The sequence below is a fragment of the Mustela erminea genome, chromosome 11 (genome assembly GCF_009829155.1).
Source record: "Mustela erminea isolate mMusErm1 chromosome 11, mMusErm1.Pri, whole genome shotgun sequence".
Taxonomy (NCBI): domain Eukaryota; kingdom Metazoa; phylum Chordata; class Mammalia; order Carnivora; family Mustelidae; genus Mustela; species Mustela erminea.
Genome location: NC_045624.1, coordinates 15833318 through 15856799, shown reverse-complemented (window position 1 = coordinate 15856799; position 23482 = coordinate 15833318). Strand labels below are relative to the sequence as shown.

Sequence of the window (23482 nt, the reverse complement as noted above, 5' to 3'; positions counted from 1 at the left end):
TGTCAATTAAGCGGTGAATTACATCCTCTTCCCCTAACCTTCCTGTGGTATTTATCAGTGTTTTCAGCACTGTTTCTGAAAGTGAGAAGGTGAGTTGGGAGGTGGGAGCAGGTGTACTTTGCAGGCACAGGCATGTGTGCAGGAGGTCAGCTGGTTTTGCGACCGGCACACTGCAGGGCAGCGGGTGTGTCTAGTGTGTCTCAGCAACAGCAACCCCAATCCGAGTTCCCGCTTTTGGGGAGCATGCTAGCATGCCAGACTTGGCCCCAGTGGTTTCATCTATGAGATTACATTTCGCCCTCTTCGTCAGGGAGGCTGCTATGATATTCTCACTTTAGAGATGAGAGGTATGATCATCAGAGAGCTGAATGACTTGGTCAAGGTTACAACTGTGATTCAATCACAAACATTTCTGACTCTTCCAACATGTCAGTAAATAAAAGACTGGAATTCCATTAAAGCAACTGCCTAGGGCACATTCCTAACATTGTTCACCTTTGCCAGAGAATAATACACCATTATATATTATACATTATATATACTTAAAAATATCCATGTAACTCCCTTTACGCTGAGAAAATGTTAAAGGGTCGTTGAATACTATACCTCATAGACAACAAATGTTAGTCCGTCCTCTCCTACTTTTATAGACTACACGTATTTTCAATTGGTTTCAAACTGGTTTTTGCTTGTGTTTTAGAGTACAGACTTGTATGAATTATCAGGGCAATTCAAAAGCGCAGAGTAAACTCACGCCAGAAGTCAAGTTTAGCCCGTTTACACAGGATAGTGTTAAATCTTGGCCAGAATCAAGTTATTCTAGATATAAAAATACATATTGTATCAATGAAACCCCTTTGGAATTACAAATACAACAGATTCTCAAAAACTAACGACCCTCTGCCTAGACTATATGATTATATGCTTTATTAAGGACTCACTTACAGATTTCATTCCGATTATGGGAGTCAGTTTCTGCTATCATTATGGACTTACTTCAAGGAATTTTTTTTTTTAACATTTCTCTTCATGTTCCACTTTTTAAAGCTGAATAGACCTTCCTCTTGGACATCATAACCATTATCTTGAGGGTTAATAATTCATAAAGTCAGTAATGAGAGCCTAATTCTTTTAAGTAAGTCTGAAATTTACCAGCAAGCTCTAGGACTAGCAAAAACTAAACCTCTTCATGCTATTATTTTAGGGAAATTGCCCCCAGGCAAGATGGAGCTAATGGAAAAGGGATGGTAAATCTTTGAAATAGTGTAGTCATCTTTCTCTCTGCTAAAATAAGCAAGGTAATTAAAAGGGCTGCCATCCTGTAATTACCAAGGAGTCCTGCCTTACGGACGGAAGTGGGGCTTTGTTAGACAACAAACATTCGAGTTTGTAATCTAATACAAATAATGACCCAGACACATGAGCAAGATCTGTTAAACAGCGATGGCAAACTGCCCCATGCTGGCTGCATGCACCTCTCAGTGTATCATCCAGAAAGGGCACTGATTTCTTTAAGCCCGGTAATGAAGCACTGGTCTGGTTCAGGGTTTGTAATGCTGACCATCAGTAGACGGCCCAAGAGGATTCACTCCCTTTGGGATTCGGGTCAGACTGCAGTCCTCAAATCCCTTTTCCCTAGAGGTGTTTTATGCATTTTGTTTAACCAGTGCTTCTGAAAAAACAGATCTATTTTGGTATGGTGTGTCACGTATGGACTTGAACTGGTTCTTGTGTTTATACTCTGTATGAGCTCCGTCGGCCTTCCCAGAATCTGTAGTTGTTTCCAAGCTGGAATCAGGTAAGAGAGTGAAGGAAAGAATCAAATGTATAACTTTGAAGGACAAAGCTCCCTGAGCAACCACAGCTTAGATGCACCATAATTATATATTAAATGTGGAATGCCTGAGTTGGCCATCTTTACTTCTAATTAGTGTATTGTTTTCTTCAGACTCAAATCTTTAGAATGAGTTAACTTCTTGATTTCCTCTTTGAGTGTGTCTTTGTCCTTCTGAGACCCAAAGACACTGCTGAATTTCCTGGATTTATATTTATACGAAGTCACCTCCCCCAATTTGATATAAGAAGTTTTCTTACAGAGAAGTTTTATCACATAAGAGATGATGAGTAAAGCACTTGCCAGGAAATGTCATCTTCTTGTAAAAACTCAAATCACCATTACCTCTGGCAATGGTAGACAGATAATGCCACGGAAAAGATAGAACAGATAACTGAAATCCACCGATAAGCCTCAAATCTCATTTCTGCCCCAAATTTCAAATGCTTCCCTACTCCCAACTGACTTCCTTCAGAGTTGAAGGGAAGCTGAAAAACATTAACTGACTTGAGATCCATTCTTTCTTTTTTAGTTTTCAAAAATTATAAGCTATTTGTCTATAAGTTTGGAATGAGAAGGGACACAAAACACTCTTCTTCATAATGAGTAGCCTTTGAAAGTTAGTTTAACTCACCCTCTAGCTACACCTCCCAATACAAACATATGTGTCCACCACATTATTAAATGAGATTTTGTGCTAGTCTGTCACTTACAATCTCATTTATATTAGAAAATATAATCAGTCATGTATAGAAGGGAGAAATGCAGAGGTTCAGGGAATTACTCCTTCCCCACTTGAAACTTTCCTACCAAAGGAAATAAGAGAGAAGAATGGAGAGGGGGAAGGCAGGGGAGAAGCTCTAGAAGGTATCGCTGTTTAAGAAAAAAACCAGAAGGGCTGAGGCAGCTGAAGCTGCAGAGAGAATTGAGCGGGGGGAATTTTCACACAGAATTCTCTGGGGGATTCAGTGATTGGACTACCAGGGAAATGACTCTTGCTCACTGCCACATCCAGATCAAAAGTCTCTGCCCTCACCCCTGACAATGACCGTGGATTTCAGGATTTCCATCCATTAAACCCCATTCCAGATAACAGGTCCAGAATCAGAGCTTGGAAGTCATTAACCCAGGAATGTGTCCCCTCCTCAATTCCTGACCTTTGTGTCTTCCACGCTCTAGATAGTTCCATATTGGAACCAGTGGGGGGGGGGGGGGGGTCTTACGTTTATAAACCTCTGGTTCTCCATCAAACTCCTTCTATTCTGTTGGAATCCCTGCCTGTGCCCTTGGATACCGGTCGTGATCTTCTCTGACTTGACTGCACTTGATCATTGGTCTCCACAACTATGACAGAGCCCAGAACCTTAACAGCTAACACACCTGAAGTCTTAACATCTTCTGGCCTACCCGGTTACCTCATTTACCATAGTACAGACAGGGATCTAACCTAGTGAATGGAACATAAAAAGTGCCCAGTAAATACTGAACGATAGATAAGATGAACCAAAAATCAGCTACGCATTTAAAGAAGCACGTGGAAAATATGAACACTGAGAAGCGTTCATATGTGGAGTAATTTAAGATTCAGGACCAATGTCACCTCATCATCTGTGAATCACTTTATCATGACATTGAGTATTCTGTGGGCCTCTGACCTTCATGCAATCACGTAAGAGCTAGACGTGTTGGACATGTCTTTGTGGATAACTTTGTGACAGCCGCAGGAAGAACGAGTGATGTAGGCTCCGGAAAGAAACTTGTGCTGTCTCAAGGGTTTTCTAGACAGTATGATACCATACGACATTCGCCAACTTTCTGCTTTCTCATCTTAGTTAAACCTGAGACTAAAGTGGTTGATAAACCAAAAGATCCTAACTTGGCCTCTTCAGCCTAATAATTTGCTTCTGCTGTTTTCCTCTGCCCAGCTCCATTTTCTTCAGCCCATAAATCATCTCTTGGGGTTCACATGGTACTACACTTCCCTTCATTTTCCTAACCATTGTTTTCGGACACAAGACGAATCTGTCCATCAACCCAAGGAGGATCAAGCAGCTGAAGACAGGCTGATCACATGAGATCAACTAGGCACTTCCAACTTACAAGCTTCCCGAAGTTTCTCTTTGTCATAGTGGAATCCTTCATAGTCTTGTAAACTGATTTTGTTCACCCGGATCCTCAGGCGGTCTGGGACAGACTGGGGACTGCAAAACAAGAACCGAGTAGTCAGACAAATGAGAGAGTGGAAGTGAGAGTCACATGCACCTGGAAGGACTAAAGGAAATAATGTCTCTTCATGCTTGGAAGAAAATGTTCTCATTCAAACCAGAATTGTACGTTCTTTACCGGAATATGGCCATTATCTGGAGAATGTATCTCCAGAAACCTCAAGTTTCTGGAATTTAGGCAAGAACATGGAAATAGGCAGAAAAAGCTTCTGGAAGCTGTCTGGGAGCTACGCTTTTCCTGTTTACTGTTAAGTCATTAAGAATTCTAATAAGATCATGTGTTTAGTTTCAGAATAAATTAGACACAGCTGATCTGAACCAGTGAGACACAGCGTAGAGCTGTAAAAAACTGCTCTAGAAAAATGTGCCCCTTTCAGCCAGATACAGCAGTTTGGCCCTCCAAAGAGACAAGAACAAAAAAACAAACAAAAAAACCCTCTGAAAAACAGACCAAGAATTGAGAAAGCACAGGATTGAGATCAAAATACCTCTACATACCCCAAAAGTCCGAGAGCACCTCTCAAAGCTTATGACAGCAAATGCTGCCTGTGATGGTGATTCTGACTGCCTCAAAATGATGAAAAAATTTTAAAATATATATAATGTACTTTCTTTAGAAAGGGAATGAAGTTGTAATTTATTTTAGAAGAACTCAATGCAAACCGGTGAAGGATACATGTCAAACAATTCAAAGAGGGCAGCACCAAGCTTTCTGAAGCCTCCTGTCCACTCACAGAATGTCCTTGGGTTTTACATAATATTTTCCAAATCGTTTAATCACTGGCATTAGTTGAGTGAAACAATTTAATTTTCATCATCACCACTACGGATCAATGCATTTCTTTAATGTATTAATGTAACACAATCCCCACTTGTCCTTCAGTATTACCTTATACTTAGACTTCACTGGTTCAGATAATTTTAGCAAATACAGGATTGCTTCTCCTTTCTTGTGTTGTGGGATAAGAGTTGCTATTGACCAAAGTAGAAAGAACAGCATTACTCTTCTACTCATTTCAGTAAAGAAGGGAAGGACTGGAAGAGGCAAAAGGGAAAGGAAGAAAGAGTAGGAAGGAGGAAGAAAAAGATAGATGGAAGGAAGGAGGGATAAAACATTGTCAGAATACTGCCACCCGCACCTCAAACACACACATGCATGCAATTTCACTGCAACTCTGGAAGGAGGGAACAATATTTTAATCTCATTCTCTTGCCTAATACCTCACCTCAGGGCAAAGCAGACTTAACTCCCTCCATGTAGACTCCCATTCTAATACTCCCCAAACAACATATAGACCCAACTACGGATACATATGTGCGTACTCATACATCGCTCACTTCCTCCTCCCACACGAAGATATTTAGATACAAGTGCATACATTCTAAAGAGAGAGGGTGGACAAATAAAAATGTCTGAGGTTCACTGGGTTAAAAACTAAGTCAATATGAAATGACAAGATGGATAATTCTGAGGGAAAATTTTGAGAAGACAAATCAGTAGACTAGTCCATTCAAAGTGTGTCTGTTGGGTGTCTACTTTGTATTGGGCATTGTGCTGGACAGGAACAGGAAATGGTAAATAAAACTGGCATAAGTTGTGATGGGAAATGGGATTTGAAGGCACGTTTCTGAATTAGTAGAACATGCCTTAAATATCACAGGTACAGGGAGGGAAGCTGAGGTTCAGAAATGAAAAGTGATTTTATGGTCACAGAGCTACTAAGTGGCAGAACTGGGAGCAAGAGTCTTATAGACTTCACTCACCAGTTTCATGCTTGTTTTATTGTATGATGCCAAGAATCCCATGGATTTGATAGCAAAACCACAGAGCCTGAATTAACAAAGTCAAATGATCTCTATGTGGTATTCAGATTCTTATCCATAAGGAATCAGCTGGGGGATAGTTAAGTAAACTGTTATACACTGAAACAAGAAGACACTGGGCAAATATTACAAATGAATGTGTGGATCTAAAACTGTTTAGCGGGAAGTCTCACTGGAACACTGTGGAGTGAAAAAAATGTTATGGAAAATTACATCTGGAATAATCTCCTTTACGTAAACTGCAGAATTTTGGCATTTGTATATGTACACAAGTGTCTGGAGAGAATGTTCAGCGAGCTATCCCAAGCAGTTATTGCTACATGATGGGACTTAAGGATTATTTTACATCAAGTACCATCATTTTCAGAAAAAGGTTTTAAAATTATATCAATATGTAAATAAATGATAACTCAGAACCAAAGTAAAAATAAGAGTTACAGCAAAGAATGTTAGGTATTAGATGTGAGAAGGTAGGAGAGGTTAGGAAAGAATTTAAGCAATTAACAGAATGACCACACAGTGTTAGTGCCAGATGCTTATCCCGAAATTATAGGGGTTTGATCCTTTTATTCTCAAGTTTGCCCTAGTGACCTGAAAAGATTGTAATTAAGAAATATTTCCCCACAAGTACATCAGGTAAGAGGGAAGCAGGAAGCACGGAATGCTGGCCCAGCATACTCTCTGATGGAAGATGGGGGAGGACAGAGGTGGAAAGAACTCTACTTCAATACACTTTGACTTGGCAGTAGGTCTAATGACATTGAGCTCTAGCATTCTCCAGTGGGTAGAGACATCGGGAGTAAGACCTGGTTCCAGCAGCAGCTGTAGAGTAGAAAATAGGATTCAGAGAATGACCATAGACCAGTCCCAGTACTCCTTTCTCCCAGGAGCTCCTCACTAGCTAAGCACGGTGTACTGCCTTTCTCACGGTCCATCTGTGCCTGCTCCCTGCCCACATACTTCCACCTCCCAGCTGTGCATCTGTGCTCACCAATTCCAGACACACACTGCTGCCTCCTGAGCCACAGCCTCCACCAACCCTCCTTAAAGGTGGTGCACCATGGACATACAACAGGAACTGTCATTTGAATGGAACTTTCCAGAATCCAAATGAATTAATATATTATCTCACTTAGGAGATAATACATTGGCAGGAGACAAGAAAATGGAGACTCAGTAACTGCTTGTCACTCTCCCCCATCCCACCTTCTTAGACACTCCCTCTCTTCCTGTCAGCGCCCATCTGCTCCTGACGACCTGCAATGCCTCCCACGTTCCTACCAGCAGCAGCTTGCTTGAACCCACTCTTCTGAGGAGGGTACCTTGTGTTTGGCCTGGATCAAATGTTGGGGCCCATCCACAAATTTCAGGGCAATCATGGGGTGTGTGATTGAAATCTCCTTTGAATTCTTTTGGATCGTGGCATAAAGACAAGGCAGTTCAGCAGAGCTGAAGAGCTTCAGGCTCTGAGTCAGACTGCCCTGACATGAAGTACACTTCTTCCACCTACTGGTTAATCAGGAAGCCCTGGGCTTCAGTTTTCTCACAGGTAATGTAGAGGTAAGAACAGGATCCACTTCTCAGAGTACCGGGAGGATGAAATGAGTGAATACAGAAAAGTGGCTGGCCCATTTTAAGTGCTTAGTAGATACTCACTACTATCAGTATAATCATTATTCTGAAAACCCTCGCCTACATAAGATTCTGCTGGTAAACAATAGCATCTTCTGCTGCCAGGGAGCAGGAAAAGTTTAGGGCGCATGCTGGGACCACCCTAGGCCCTTCCGACCAGCTGCCGGGCTTCCTCTGAGGGGGAATGGTCTAGTCTGGATGGTGCCATCATTCTCCTGGACCTTCTCCCACAGGTATTTTACAGGCCAAGCAATAACATGAAAACAGACAACTAGAAGGTGGGAAAGATAAAATGCACAGATATTAAGCGAAAGCCAAGTAATTCAATTGTCTCCCTTTATGTCAAAATATATTAATGTCCCATTAATGGCTGAGCGGAGGTGGACGGTGACAAAGCTGTTTCTTGGAGTCTGGGGGAAAGCAGAGCCATTAGTTTTCTAAAATTAAATTTTCCCAAGAAAGTTAGTAGAGCATAGAAGAGATGAACAACCTGGATAAAAAGGGATTTGCCTCCATGCCCACATCTACCACAAACTCCCCTGATACTGATGTAGGCTCTGTAGTAGGGGTTCTAAGCCAGACTTCCTTGGGATCACTCAAGGTTCTGAAAAGGGACTAAGCAATCTTTGAATTCCCTTTGAAATCAGGACAGTGACCTCAACCTATCACCTCCTCATAAATTTCCACTGAAATGTCAATACTGAGTTTTTTAATGCAAGTGGAAATTCATGGTTTTGGACGTAACTCCTAAATGTCCCCATGACAACTGCCTTCCAAACTACCAGAAAGCATCTCATTAAATCCACACACTTGGGCTCCAGACCACACCTTCCCATATCCACATTACACACACCTCTTACTCTGAGATGCTGGCAGGGGAGGGGAGAGGCGGACTGCCATCCAGAACACTTACTGCTATCCAACTACACCTTCCTCACTACACAGGTTTCTCTCAGTCCTCATAACACACTCTCCTCATTCCAACTTTCTCACATGGATGCCCCTTACAGACAAAGAGAATAAGTTGGGGGCGTTTGTTCCCCAAGGTCACCTCAAGACCAGCAACACCACATAACTCCTTCTCATCAGTAACGTGAATCACCTGGGAATAATATCCCTTAATATTAAGACACTATAACACATTGCATAACACGACCCACACTCTGAAAAATCTTAGTTCCAATCTGAACTCTGTCAATTAATACATGTTTGACATTGAGAACTCTGAAGTCATCTTGGCTAAACCATTTTCTGATTTGAAAGTGGAACTGATGATAGGAATGTGTGAGCATTAAATGAGAAAATACATCTAAGGCACTTAGTATATCTCTGGTAGATAGTGTTAAGTATGTTGTATTTTTATTAATGCCTGTATGTTTCAATTTCTTTTGAAAAAAATTTTTTTTTAAAAATTTAATCCTAGATAATATCAGAGCAGAAGCTAGAATGTTGTTGTATTTTTATTAATACCTGTATGCTTCAATTTCTTTTTAAACAAATTTAATCCTAGATAATATCAGAGCGGAAGCCAGAATCACAGCTCTAAGTAGCAATTAGTAAATACCAAAACTTAGCAGAATGACAGTTTGATGACACAGTCAGTGAGACAAAGATTCAGAGTTACGTAGCCATCTATAATTGGTGGGATGAGAAAGCAAGTGGGGACCACAAAGTTTGCAAGGTATCTTTAAGATACTGAGAATATAAATCCTCATTCATGTTACAGGAGACCCTTAAAATTATATAATTACTCTACATTTTGTACTATGTAAATGTCCAACTTTCATTAACATTTTTAAATGCTTCAGGGTAAGACCTGCCCCCTACAACACTCATTATGTAGACTCACTCATTTCTATGATGAACTCTAATTTAACTAGGAAATTGCTACTCATATATCCAGAGTTAGTTTTTCTTTGCAAGGCAGAAAACATCACAACTTTGTCTGCCTTTCTCTTTCCAGGCCTGATTTAATTGTGATGTAACACTTTAATACCTTTCAAGCAATATAAATGTGAGATTCTATGTGATCATAACCTTGATGTAATAAAGTATATTTATAACTCATCTTTATTTTTTTTTAAGATTTTATTTATTTATTTGACAGAGAGATCACAATTAGACAGAGAGGCAGGCAGAGAGAGAGAGGGAAGCAGGCTCCCTGCTGAGCATAGAGCCCGAAGTGGGACTCGATCCCAGGACCCGGAGACCATGACCCGAGCCAAAGGCAGCAGCTGAACCCACTGAGCCACCCAGGCGCCCCTATAACTCATCTTTAATAGGATTCATTTGAATGGCTCTTGTTTTATGAATGGGCTTTCTTGGAAATTCATGGCACAAAAGACTTTTCCTCTTCTTTACAACTCCAGCACCTAAAAGAGTCTAGCCCACCTTGTTTACAATCAATGTTTCTAAACAAATAAATGAATGATATACAGGAAAGCTGAATTCCTCTGGGACTACACGTGGCCCTTTAGCACAGCTGGACATCCTCTGAGCCTCCCCATAGCTGTTCTTCTCTTTGTGAGCCCTAGGCAAACCCTGATTGGGTTGCCCACTTCTGTGCTTTTTCCATCCAACTCTCTGAGATCTGGAGGTAAATCCACATTGGATTATGTTCTTTTGTATCTTATCTCTAGGGGGATCAACACAAACAGAAAAGAACATACAAATGGTAGTTGTCCCTACCAGAAAAGTATGTATACCATTTCAGGACTTCCTGTTCTTCAATTAAATAACAGTGAACCAGAAACATTTACCATACCATATCCTTTCATCAGCTATCAAGCTGGGCCTTATTTAGATATAATTATACTCAATAGCTTCCTTTAGCAACTTCCTAGAAATTGCTGCAATTTACCCTGGGACATTTTCAAGCTGCCACTGACAATAACCTATCCAAAAACACATCCAAGTGGGCCTCTTTGGCAGTGAGCAGTAAAACCAAATTGAATCAAAGCTTCCGAACAGAGATTTAAAAAAGATTTCTGACACCTGCTGAGTTCACAGGGAACTCTTATAATTCAGTTGTCTTCTGCCTGGAGCAGAGAACAATGCCTCCGAAATGTGAAGAAAATTTTAAAGGAGTTTTTGAATTTGGAACCAAAGATAAACCAAAATCACAAAGATAGCAACAATGAGCTCCCACTATCCAATATATTCTTCTAGAGAAAGTAGGTTTTTTTTTTTTCTCCACTTCCAAAATAGAGAATGTATTTGTAAAAGTTATTAATTCTATTTCAACAGATGTTGGGTGCCTGGGTGGGTCAGTCGGTTAAGCATCTAACTCTTGATTTGGGCTCAGGTCATGATCTCAGGATCCTGAGATAGAGCCTGGTGTAGGGCTCTGCTCTTAGCAGCGAGTCAGCTTCTCTCCCTCCCCTGCCTCCTGTGCTCACTCTATCTCTCTTAAAACAAAAACAAAAACAAAAACAAAAACTTAAGTTCTTGACTTAAGACATCCATTTATGGGGTGGTTAATATAATATGTCATAGTCACAAGTTATTTGAGACTGATATCCCTCTAGACCTCCAAAAAGATAATGGAATTAAAGCACTGCAGAGTTGGGAGAAAACTTAGATATTCACTGATTCACTATTTGCTAGTCCATCCAATTGTCTATTATTATGACCGTATTTATGGCTGCCCCATCTCTGCCTGTCCCTCCTCAAGTCTGGAAGGTGCAAGACAGAAGTGCCCTATTCTTCGTTCATACTACCCATTTATAAATTCTTCCTCTCTCCATAATCTATTGACTTTTCTTCTACCATTTGGGTTGGAATTGGGTTTTTTTTTTTTTTAAAGATTTTATTTATTTATTTGACAGACAGAGATCACAAGCAGGCAGAGAGGCAGGCAGAGAGAGAGGAGGAAGCAGACTCCCTGCTGAGCAGAGAGCCCGATGTGGGGCTCGATCCCAGGACTCTGAGATCATGACCTGAGCCGAAGGCAGCGACTTAACCCACTGAGTCACCCAGGCGCCCCTGGAATTGGGTTTTAAGTCACTGGGATAGTCAACCACAGACACTAATGGCAAAAGAGTGTAAACCTGAAGCACCAGAGCTAGACACCTATTGAAGAAACCATTTGTTGACTTAATGTCTACCAGATTAAAAATAAGTTTTAAGTTCCAAATATCAGAGAACTTTTATCCAATTGGTGGAAACAAAAAAATTTTTTTTTTAAGTTTTCTGGAGATCTGCAAACACATACATGCACATTTTCAGGCTTTCTAGAGAAATCCATGTTTATGCTTCGAAATTGCAAGAAGTGAATATGCGGCAGAGTGAAATTAGCATGTGGTCATCACAGACTGTCTCTTCGGCTGGACGTCAGGTTCATGGCATGCAAAGGAGAAGCAGAGACAAAGAACTAGCAGTGGCTTCGCTTACTGGCACCTGCAAGAAGCTCAGCAAGTAGAACAGCTTCATTTCTGCTTCAAAGGAAAAGAAACTGACCAGCAGTCCTGGTCAATATGTCACATTCTCCTGACCGTCCGCTTCTTTTTGCAGTAGTGACCGTCCGCTGTTATGGACTCAGCCAGCAGCTCAGAGACTTTAATGTGGAAGCCCCCACATATACATTACAACTTCTGGGGACCAGAATCATAGATTTATTTTTTAAGCTGCAGACCCTCCACTTCTCCTCTACATGAGATCACACCATCCCTTTCCCTTTTCCTTTCCCTTATTCAGGCTCATTAAATCCACTTCTGGGTCCACACTCAAACCGTACCCCACACCCCCTTCAGTGCTTCCTCACTCTGAAGCACTTCTCTCTGGATTTCAGTTCGAAAGACTCTCCTGATTTTCCACCTGCTCTTTCTTTCTCTTCCCTCAGTCGTTCTCCTTTAAATAGTGTTCAGATATGTATGCTTCTCTGTCTCCTCCGGCAACACCCCCACAGACCAAGCTACTATCATCTTGCACCTAGACTGACTGCTGGAGACTGAGCAGTCAGTGTGAAATGTAAATGCGATCATGACATGGTGATCCCCACCCCCATAAAACCACGAGCTCTTTGAGGACAGGAGGCCCAGCCATATCTATCTTTGTTAAGCTGCTGCTTCCCATATGGACTTACTAATTTTGAAAGGAGAACTATTTTCCATGACAACAAGCTACATTCTTCATCCCACCTAATCATGCGTGCTATATAACGTGCCTCAATGGCCAGGATGGGGACCAGTTAACAGAAATTGGTTCAAGGGAAAAATCAATTCCCATCACTAGACTAGCAAATGAAAAATAACCGCAACGCTCATGCTATCCTCACAGACAGGGCTGAGTCTCTGGTTTGCCTCTGGTTAATACAAATGGAGAGAAATTTCTACTTGTCATTAGATACCATTTACAGGTTTAAATCTCCTGAGTCTCCTGTCCTAATATTTGCTGAATTGGCAACTACATGACAACCTTTCTGAAAACTTTATAGGAGCTAAAGACTTTAAGTTCCCACTTAAACTCTTTCTGCTTTATGTTTAAAGAGTGTAGGAGCTGGACAGATATCCTGATAAAAGGCAAAGGAAGCAAATACCCCCAGGAAATACAGAGGAATGGAAATTAGGGGTAGAGGGAAACATGTACTTCTGTAGAATCCTGCAAATTCAAACTGATGAATGAAGAACGGTTGGGGTAGGAATAAGAACTCAAGGCTAGTCTTTCATCATACCAGGCGAGAAGCATTTCTACCTCATGAGATAAGTCCATTTAATGGAGGTTTCCCGGCTATTAAAAATGACTAAAGATTCTATCATAAAATACTAATAAGGGCTACTTTTAGCAGCAGAGCCTGCAGGGGCTTAGAGAATTCTTTTGCTGCTCTGATTGTACAGAGGTCCGTTAATGACTATCTCCGGTGGAGTAAGGCACCTGAATCAAGGAGACAGAATAGGATAATGTTACTCTCAAGCCATCCAAATGGCGTCCGATCTCACGTGCTCAGATAGAGAGGCATTTTTTTTTTTAACTTAAGGTTTCAATTGCTTATGTATCAAACAAAAGGAAAACCCAACATTTACTGGCTATTTAAATGCTAAAATCTTCCCTTGGGTTTGCAATCACAAGCTGTTGGACTACCCTGCACTTATTTGGGAACGGATAAAGAAACTGACTTTCTCTGATGGAAAGGAGTGTAGAACAAGTACAGGGCTTCGTATATTTTAAAAAGTGTCATTTTGAGGTGCCTGGGTGACTCAGTCAATTAAGTGTCCAACTCTTGATTTCAGCGCAGGTCACGATCTCAGGGTCATGAGATGGAGCCCCAGGTCAGCCTCCATGTTCAGCAAAGGAGTCTTTGGAGATTCTCTCCCTCTCCCTATGCCCTTCTCTGAATTCAAATGCTCTTTCTCAATGAATGAATCTTCGAAAAAAAAAAAAGAAAAGTTTCATTTCACAAAAGAAAACACTCCTTCACATATATCATAAAGGACTAACTTAGGCTACAACAACTATATTTGCTCATCATCTAATAACCCTACGCAGGTTGATGAATAAAGTGGTGGTGTCTGAGTAACAGCAGTACTCATTAAAAAACAAAACAAAACACCAAAACCTTAGAGTACATGTATTTTTTAAATATTTAACACTTACTTCACTTCTGACCCTACAGGAAAAAACTAAAATTGAGAATTTTTTCAAGTCAAAAGAGCAAAACAAAGCGAAAGCTGAAAATACATAAGGCAATTAGGGTGTGAAAATAAGTGTGGCCATCTTATTAAGATGGAGAGATATAACCAAACTTAATTTGAGAAAGGACTGAACACATGAATTACCAGATGTGTTCCTCCCGAAACTACAGAGCAAAGGAAGTAGCTTTGCCTTCCTAGGAGACGCGCTCGGGAAGAAGAGGATTCCAACTCTGGTTTCTATCAAGAAAATAAAAAAGTAAGTATTGACCTAACAATAAATGGCATTACATAAGAAACACTTCCATAAATGGTTTCAACTTTCTATATAAAACATTTTACGGAAGGACACAGATACTTTCTTAAAATCTAGGTGTTTGAGAAAAGTCACAAAACCATTTCTCGTATTAGGTAATTTGAATTTCTCCGTGTTATATTCTGACTCATGCTCCCCTCCAGGTTGACAATGGCTTGCTGAGGTCTGGAATGCTCAGTGGTGCTGCATCTGGCTCCCGAGACTAAGAAGACACCACTTCTTTCCTACTCATCTGCCTACCACTGGGAGAAAGCTATGTCCCCCACTCAGAGCAGAGATGTGCTCCTGCCACCTCGGGCTTCCTTGTCTGAAATCCATGAACAAATCAGAGTCCCCAAACCTGATTCACCTGTCCAATTCAGTAAATTTAGCCTATTAGGCAGAAACTGTCCTCACCACTCTCTAATCCCTAATCCAATGACCAAGGGAGTTTTTTTTTTTTTAAAAAAATCATTTTTCTTGGTGGTGTCAAAAATGGATAGAACAAAGAGACCTTGCTAGAACAGGACTTGTAAAAATCATATAATCCTATCCCTACAACTACTAATCAACAAAAATGACTTTAAAATTTCACAGTAAACTTGAGGGGAAAAAAAGGACCTTAAGATATACGTTTAGTGCTAGACTAATATATTGCTTAGATGATGAACAAACACAAATTAGCTAAAATATTTACCAAAACTAAATATATATATATATATATATATATAGTCGAAGAGAGAAGGAAAGGGATGGTTTCTGCCGAGAATGTCATGACAGAAAATGAAAATAATTCTGGGTATTTTTGCTTGGGTACATTTCCCTCTCTCCTTTCATTTACCATCTTACAGAGCAAGCTTCTACCAAAGGCAGTATCTTAACATTTCATAAGCCAAGAACCTCTCATCAAGGAAACATTTAATTGTTTTACTTTGCCTGAGCAACTAAATATCATCAGATCAAAAGACTGCTCTCTCTTGAGAGCAGGAGAGTCTACAAGATGGAAGAAAAAGAAAATCATTACAGTTCTCAATTTTTGTTCCATTTATAATCCTTCTAACACCACTTCTAACATCAAATATCTTAGCTACACCTTTGGAACTTGCTGAATTCATTTTTAGAATTTCATTTTCTGACAAAATGTGATGAGTTCTGGGGACTAATGAAGTGTAGCATCAACAAGTATTTTCTCTCTCTGCCTTTAACAATGTACTTCCTTTTTATTTCCTGTAAGTGTTTCAGGACATTATAACAGATGGGGAAGCTAAATCACATTGGTATAATTAAATTAAAAATCTACAAATGAAATGTGCACTGCAGTTTATTACTATCTTAGCAAAATAATCTAAAATAAACACCCCTTGAAATGTTCCAAAGAAATGTCTAGACTTCATCGTTATTGATAAGTTCTTCCTACGCTGTGCTGGAATAGAACATCAGTTATTGTTGTAATACTGGAGTAAAAACCTAAATGGTTCTCTTTTTCTCTCTGAATGCGGTAAATCCATTAATAACACTGCAGACTGTGGTTTATCTAAGATATAAATAACTACTTTCCAGAAGTTTTGAGGGATTTTTCCCCTACATGGAGAGTCCATTTGTAAAGAAATCTTTTGTTCACAAACACTAGCAAAATTACTCCCTTCCCTTTCCATTTATAGCCTGTATTCCTACAGTTACTTTTATTACAGTAATACTTAAGAATTTCATGTATGAAAAAAATTTAAAGTTTATATTATCTGATGACTCATTTTACGGAAATTGGATTTGGGTCCAGAGAGGTCAGCAACAATCTTATTGCACCTAAACAGTTAATACCAACAATCTTCTAGAAATCAAAGAGCAATACTCTTTAGCTCTTCTTGTATCTTTTAACAGAAAGATTTTAAAGAATTAAACCATATATACAAATTACATATACAATATTCAGTCTTCACACAGTTGGTAAAAGGAAAAGGAACAAAACTAAAATTCAGTCAAATGTATCTAGTATGATGCTGTTTGGGACTGGGTTGTGTCCCCCACAATTCCTAGGCTGAAGTCCTCACCCCAGTATCTCAGAATGTGCCGGTAGTCAAAGAGAGGGTCTTGCAGGAGGAATGAGATTAAAGTAAAGTCATATGGGTGGACCCCAATCTAATCTGCCTGGTGGCCTTAGACAAAGAGATTAGGACAGACACACACAAGGAAGAGTACGGGAAGACAGCCACCAGCTATAAGCCAAGGACAGAGACTTCAGGAGAAACCAACCCCACCAACATCTCGATTTCAGACCTCCGGACTCCAGACTGTGAGGAAGTCCTTTTCTGTCTTTTAAACCTCTCTATCTGTGGAACTTTGTTAGAGCAGAACTACACAGATATGTACGCAAGAGAACCCTGAGAACTAATACATTTTACTTTAGTCCTACCACTACTGATTATAAAGAGATCCCATCAATAGAAGAATGAGAGGCATCTCATTTTCTACAGTCTAAAATTCCTACCTGGCTTGGAAAACTCTGCTGGCTTGATGTTACTGCTTAGGATATTCAGGCCTTAATTTCTATTTCTCCTAAAAGTCAAGAATACAGAATAATCTCTCTCTGTCTCTACACACACACACACACACACACACACACACACACACACACACAGAGTTGTGTTTATTGAACTAATATTACTTCTAAAGTCATTTTTAATTTTGAGTTCTTAAAATTTATTTTGATGAAATAAACAACGAAATTCAAAAATTTTCTTCGTGGCTCTGTCCTGCCCAAGGGACCTGGAGCACACGCTGTACCTGAACTTTCCCACAGACTCTCCCCACGCCCCTGAAGCTGACTTGGGCCATTGCCTCCTCGGGCCCGGCACCTCAAGCCAACAACACCTGAGTAAATATTCCTTTCAGGTCTGAAGTGACCTTTTACTTTACGAGAAGTGCTGACTCGTAAGCGTAAGACTGCTTCTACACCTACACAGACATGAATAATTCATCTCCAAAAATAAAGTTTAAAAGCAACGAGATATAATTTTAAATGTTGAGGGAGTCCTAAATGTATTACGCCTTACATAACTGTACCAGAGGCTGCCATCTGCGTTCACCTTTGCTAAGAGAAGAAGCCAGGCTCCCTCCATCCACCGTCGCTGTGGGCATGACCCTTCCGGTGGAGCCATGGTTCGCAGACCGAACACCATCACGAACAGTTTGAAAAGACTCTCCCGGTTCTTTAACTGTACTAGAACTTATTTTTAATTGGGGTTTGCCGTTCTGACATTTTTCTTTTAATGACACTTGAACCGCAAACTTATAATACTAAAGAGTCACACATTTCAATCTTAAGTTATTATTTCCAAGTTTTCTTCAACAAGGAAGAAGTTAACCTAGGGTGACTGAATAAAATACATAAATCATGTTCATGAAAATAAACACACACGCAGGAAAGTGATCAGAGGTTCGATCACCAGTGGACTTCAGGGTCTTAAATGCCATCTCCAAAGCAGAAGGCCTCGGGTGTTAACTCTAGCACTTTACGGCATACACTCTTGGTTAAGTTACTAAGTTAATTTCTTATTCTCCATCTTTTTGCCTGTGGAATGGGAATAATGACAACTGTTACCGTAAACAGTTATTGAGATATTAAATTCGATCACAAGTCAAGGTGCCAATTAGCATAATAATAGACACATATTACCTTTCTGGCCAAATGAAAAAATCCACTTGGGTTCTTGTGGAGAGCAAGGAGAACCACGCATTAAATGTACCAAAGCAGGACAGGGCCTGGCTTCCCTGATCTGCCCTAAGGGTAAGGGATGACCCTGCCATGTCCCATGGTAAGTCTTGCCTGCTTCAAGTCTTAGATCCCTTTGGGGCAGATTTTCATATAGTCTAGGGTCATGTCCTGAATTGTAGCATAACAGAACTTCAGAGCTGATAGAAATCCAGGGGAACAACTGCACTTCTTTTTTATATATTTGAAAAACTAAAATGCGAAGAGGTTAAACTTGGTCAATGTCATACAAATGAAAGCAAAGCAGAGCCCCCCCACCCCCCAGATACTCCAAACTGCAGCATGTTGCCATGGGGGTGCTACAGAATAAGGAGGAAAACATTCCAGTGAGAGACCTACGTCTGTTCCTGACACCCCTTTCCTTTAAGGCCCTAGACTACCCTCTGGCCATCCAAATGGGGATAAAAGCCCGGATGGAGTGGGAAAACTCTTGGGGGAAAGTTGCAGAGCGTTGGGAAGAAAACCACCATCATCCAAGCTCTCAGCCTGGGCTCAAGTTTGAAAAGTGACAGGGAACGAAGCTCAAGCAACTCTTAACCTACTTCTCCTTGGAATTCTCGGTGTGGTGTATCTGTTTTATGCAACCAGGAGAGGGGGTTTCGTAAGAAGGGAGGAAAGCATGACATTTTGACATTATTAAAGGTCGAGAGACTGGACAGTAGAAAGTGAAATCACTAGGAAGATAACCCAGAAAATGTGAGAGTTGGGAGTAAGAGAAGAGAAATAGGACGGGTTAGCAGTTTCCTCTGCTCAGTGGTTCAGTGAACAAAGACTTCTGCATTCCAGCCAGCCTCAAGCCAACTCTGATGTTTCCTTATCTGACTCTGAGATTCAGCAAATGGCTTTTTTTTTTCTGTTCTGTGGATGTAGTAGCTATTCTCTCCTGTCCTTTTTAAAATATGAACTTTTCAATTTCTCCTTGAATGGAAGTAATGCATGCTCACTAAAATCAATACAGAAAGCCCAGAAAATATTATCCATAATCCTGTCACTCAGAGGTCATCACTCTGGGATACAATAACAACGAAAGCCTTAACAAGACAAATATTCATAATTTCCTGAGTGCTTAGGTACTTCTGGTGTCCTTGCAATTGATTTTAAGGTCTAGAATGATGACCTGAAAATTGTAATCTGTGAATCAGAATCTGGGCAGATTTCTGCCCCAGACATGAAACAGTCTTCTGGAGGCCCAAGTGGTCTGATAGGAATGCTTTTCTTCCTGATGTTCTCAAAAAGGTTTGTGTGTTAGCGACCATCAGCTTTATTCGTTCTCAGGTAAAGTACGTATGATGGATCTTCTTGGCTACTTGAGAGCTAACTGTCACAGTTTACAGAGGTGTACATGTAAATTTCTCCTCTGGCAGGGTTTTTGCTACTCCCAGATAGTGTGGCTTGTAGTAAAGTGGAGCTTATTGGTAAAGAACAAAGGAAAAGAGAAGGGGTTGATTAAAGCGCATCAAATCTTACTTTCTAACTAAAGGGCCAGTATTAAATAAATGAAATAAACAGATTCTTTACAGCACATTGGACAAATTCATAAAAATGTTAAAACAAAAATACTTGATGTGACTCGTGGGAGAACAGAATGATAGCATTTTTAGAAAGCATCTCCAAACATCAGCTCGTTTACTTTGCTGCCCAGCACGCAAAGGTTAAACTACCTATGACCAGTTTGTGTTTTCTTCAATCATGAAGACTGGAGATTCTGGGAGTTTCTCAACAATAAAATTCTTCAACTCAACCCAAAATGGAACCATAAAAAAAAAGACATATCAAAAACATTTCCCTTTCTCTTACTAAAAGTCCCTCTCTTCCTGGAACAAAAATCAATTTACTTTCATCCTTTACCACGAAGACTTCATTTATTGAAACCGATTTTAGAGTGCTGAATCAGATTCAGCTTGTAGTCAAACATGACAATTTATGCTTTTTTTCATGGCTCCGTGTCTGACTCTGCCTTCCCCAAGGTAACAAGCAAATCCACACAACTTAGCAGTGGGAAATATCTTGTGTATGTTTAAATTGTGACTGTTGTGAAAGATGGCGTATTACGGTGAACATATCTTGATTGTAGTTCAAAATACAGTGGTTTCTCTGCAGATTTGTTTTGTTGAGTTAGAATGGTCCTAAACTGCAGTGGGAGAGGAGGGGATACAGAATCATAGCTCTCTGCTTTTAAAAGGCTGCAGAGAGCTTCTGGTTCTGGGCAAGGTAAGTAAACGCACACCATTCTTTCTCCCCCCAGTGAATGCAGTTATAAAATCTGGACAGGATTCATAAAGTAGCTATTCGAGAACTCTGAAAAGTAAATGATAGCAGCAGATAAGAGAAGAAGATCAGAATATAAAATACTATCAAGTGGTGGTAAGCTCTCCCATCTTTTTCCCTCCAATACACCCTCCTGCAGACTCCAGGCAGCACAAAGCCTGAAATGAACACCAACTGTAGGTAGAGAAATCTCAAAGAGAGCCCTTGAGCTCTGGATTAAGGAAAAGAAAGGGACTCTGAATGCTAAGAAAAGGGACTCTGAATGCTAAGAAAAATTCAGATCTATCTTCCCCTTACTATTTTCTTACACCTCAGCATTCCCCGCAGGGACACTGATAAAGGCCTTCAGGAGCTTACAATTGTAATGGAAGAGAGCTCGCTCTCTGATAAAAGGAGCAGAGATCCCAAGAGGATGGGATAAACAAACACTGCTTTTATTCTCCTTCTTTCTGTCACATCATTGCTTGGCTCTAGACAGGAACACAGTTGCGGGAAATAGGCAGTAGAGTGAGGTAACTAAAGCCTTAGATTTCTGGCTGGAAGTTGGAAAAGGGGAGCCTTACGGAAGAGCAAAGGGCTGGGATGACAACAGAGAAGGAAGGGCTCAGGAAAACAGCTCCATAAAGATGTTTATGAACTTTCAGGTTCATCTTCAGGTTTGCACATGGGTGAGTCTGGCCCTAAGCTTCTGTACAGTAGACTTTAGGAACCAAACTACAGGATAGAAAACTCAGATCCCACACTGGTAACTTGGTGGTGCATACACACCAGACAGAGATATGAAGAGCACTGCAAAGACTTTGAGAACAGAATTAACACTGTAACTACAACTTTCAGAAAGTGAGCCAGAACTTGTGGCCTGAACTCAACTGAGTCAACTGCCTACTTAAATATTTAAACTTCTCAGGGCGCCTGAGTGACTCAGTTGGTTGAGCATCTGCCTTTGGCTCAGGTCATGATCCTGGGGTCCTGGGATTGAGCCTCATGTCAGGTTCCCTGCTCAGCAGGGAGCCTGTTTCTCCTTCTCCCTCTGTTCTTCCCTAAACATCTATTGCATCTCTCTCAAATAAATAAATAAAATCTTTAAAAAAAAATTAAGCTTCTTCTTTAAAGACGCTTAACTGGGGCCTGGGGGTGGGACCAAATAAGCCCAAAGAAAGCAGGAAAAAAAAATAATAACATAAGGTCATAAATCAATGAAATAGCAAACAGAAAGACAATTGTGGAAAAAAATAAATAAAAACAAAAGCTGATTTAAAAAAAAAAAAACTAATAAAATGGATAAACCTTCTCTAAGAAGCACAAAGAGAGAAGATCCAAATTACTAAAAACAAGAATAAAAAGGAACTATCAATGCAGATCTCAAGGACATTAAAAAGATAGGAAATACTCCCAATAATTTGACATACATTAACAATGGGAATAAAATGAGCAACTCCTCCAAAACTTCAAAAAGCTACACAAACACACACACACAAACCCACTGAAACTCACCTACAACGAGATAGATAACCTGAGTAGTCCTACAACTCCTAAAGGAATTGACTTACAGTTAAAAAGGGAAAAAAAACCTTGAGACCCAGATGAGTTCTTGGCAAATTCTAACAAACATGCAGAGAACAAATGACTCCAATCCTCCCTAATCTCTCCCAGATATCCTACTAAAGTACTTTAATAAGTAAATCTACAACTAACAATCATACTCCATGGTGAGAAAATGGAATGATTTCTCCCTAATACTAGAAGCAAAGCAAGGATATCCACTATAACCACTTTCACTCAGCATCATACTAGAAATCCAGGCTACTGCAATAAGGCGAAAGAAAAAAATAAAAGGCATATGGATTGTGAAGAAAGTAAACCACTCCTACTCACATATAAAAGCGTGACGAGTTAGAAAATTCCAAGGATGCAACCAAACTCCTAGAACTAAAAAGCAACTTCAGTAAGGCTACAGGATACAAGGTCAACACAAGAAAACCCATTGTAGTTTTATATACCAGCAACCAGAACTGAAAACCAACACATATCTAACACAAGCACATATCTAACGAGGTATGTACAAGATCTGTATGTTGAAAACTACAAAACAGTGATGCACAAAATAAAGGGAGAGACAATTCAGTAACCATGAACTGGAAGTCTCATCGTAGTAAAGACGTCTATATCTCCCGAACTGATCTGCAGATTCCATACAATTCCAAAGTTCTAGTAGAATTTTTGGAGATACAGGCAAGCTTATTTTAAAATTTATGTGGAAAGGTAAAGGAGCTTGAATAGCTAACAATTTTTAAAATAAAGAATAAGGTGAAAAAGTAACACAACTAGATTTTAAGGTTTGACATAAAAGTTCAATAACCAAAAGAACATGGCATTGACAAAGACACAAATACATAGATCAATGGAACAGAATACAGAGTGCAGAAATCTATATTTATCCATCCTTATCATATCTATAAACCCCCATATATACATTCAATTGATTTTTGATAAGGATGAAAAGGTAATTCAATGGAAAAAATAGTCTTTTTAACAAATGGTGCTGGAACATAAAATCTTTAAAAAAAAAAAAAAACAAATGGTGCTGGAACTATTGAACATCTAATGCAAACAAAACAAAACTCTAACCTAAACCTCACATCTTATACAAAAATTAACTTGAATCATAGAATTGAATGCAAAATGTTAAACGCTATAACTGCTAGAAGAAAGCAAAGGAAAAAGGATTTAAGACTTGGGATTCAACCAAGAGTTCTTGAATAGAACACCAAAAATACAAATATAGAAAAATTGAATAATTTGGACTTTGTAAAGAGAATGAGAAGACAAGATATATACTGGGGGCAAACATCAGCAAAGCACATCTCTAACAAAGGACTTGGATCCAGAATATATGACACTCTCAAAACTCAACAGGGAAAAGCAAACAGCCCAATTTAAAAATAGGCAAAATACTTGGGCAGATGCTTCATTGAGTAGTATATAATAGATGGAAAATAATGAAAAGAC

At 39.9% G+C, this 23482-nt stretch overlaps 1 protein-coding gene across 5 annotated transcripts in view; it reads right to left on the bottom strand.

Annotated features, from left to right (window-relative positions):
• The window catches only part of DGKI (diacylglycerol kinase iota), a 440859-nt gene that overhangs the window by 120693 nt on the left and 296684 nt on the right, over nucleotides 1-23482 (bottom strand). For all 5 annotated transcript variants that reach the window (XM_032304023.1, XM_032304024.1, XM_032304025.1 and 2 more), the window contains one exon: nucleotides 3935-4035. In XM_032304023.1, the coding sequence (XP_032159914.1) occupies nucleotides 3935-4035 (101 nt within the window). The remainder of the gene's footprint in view (nucleotides 1-3934; nucleotides 4036-23482) is intronic.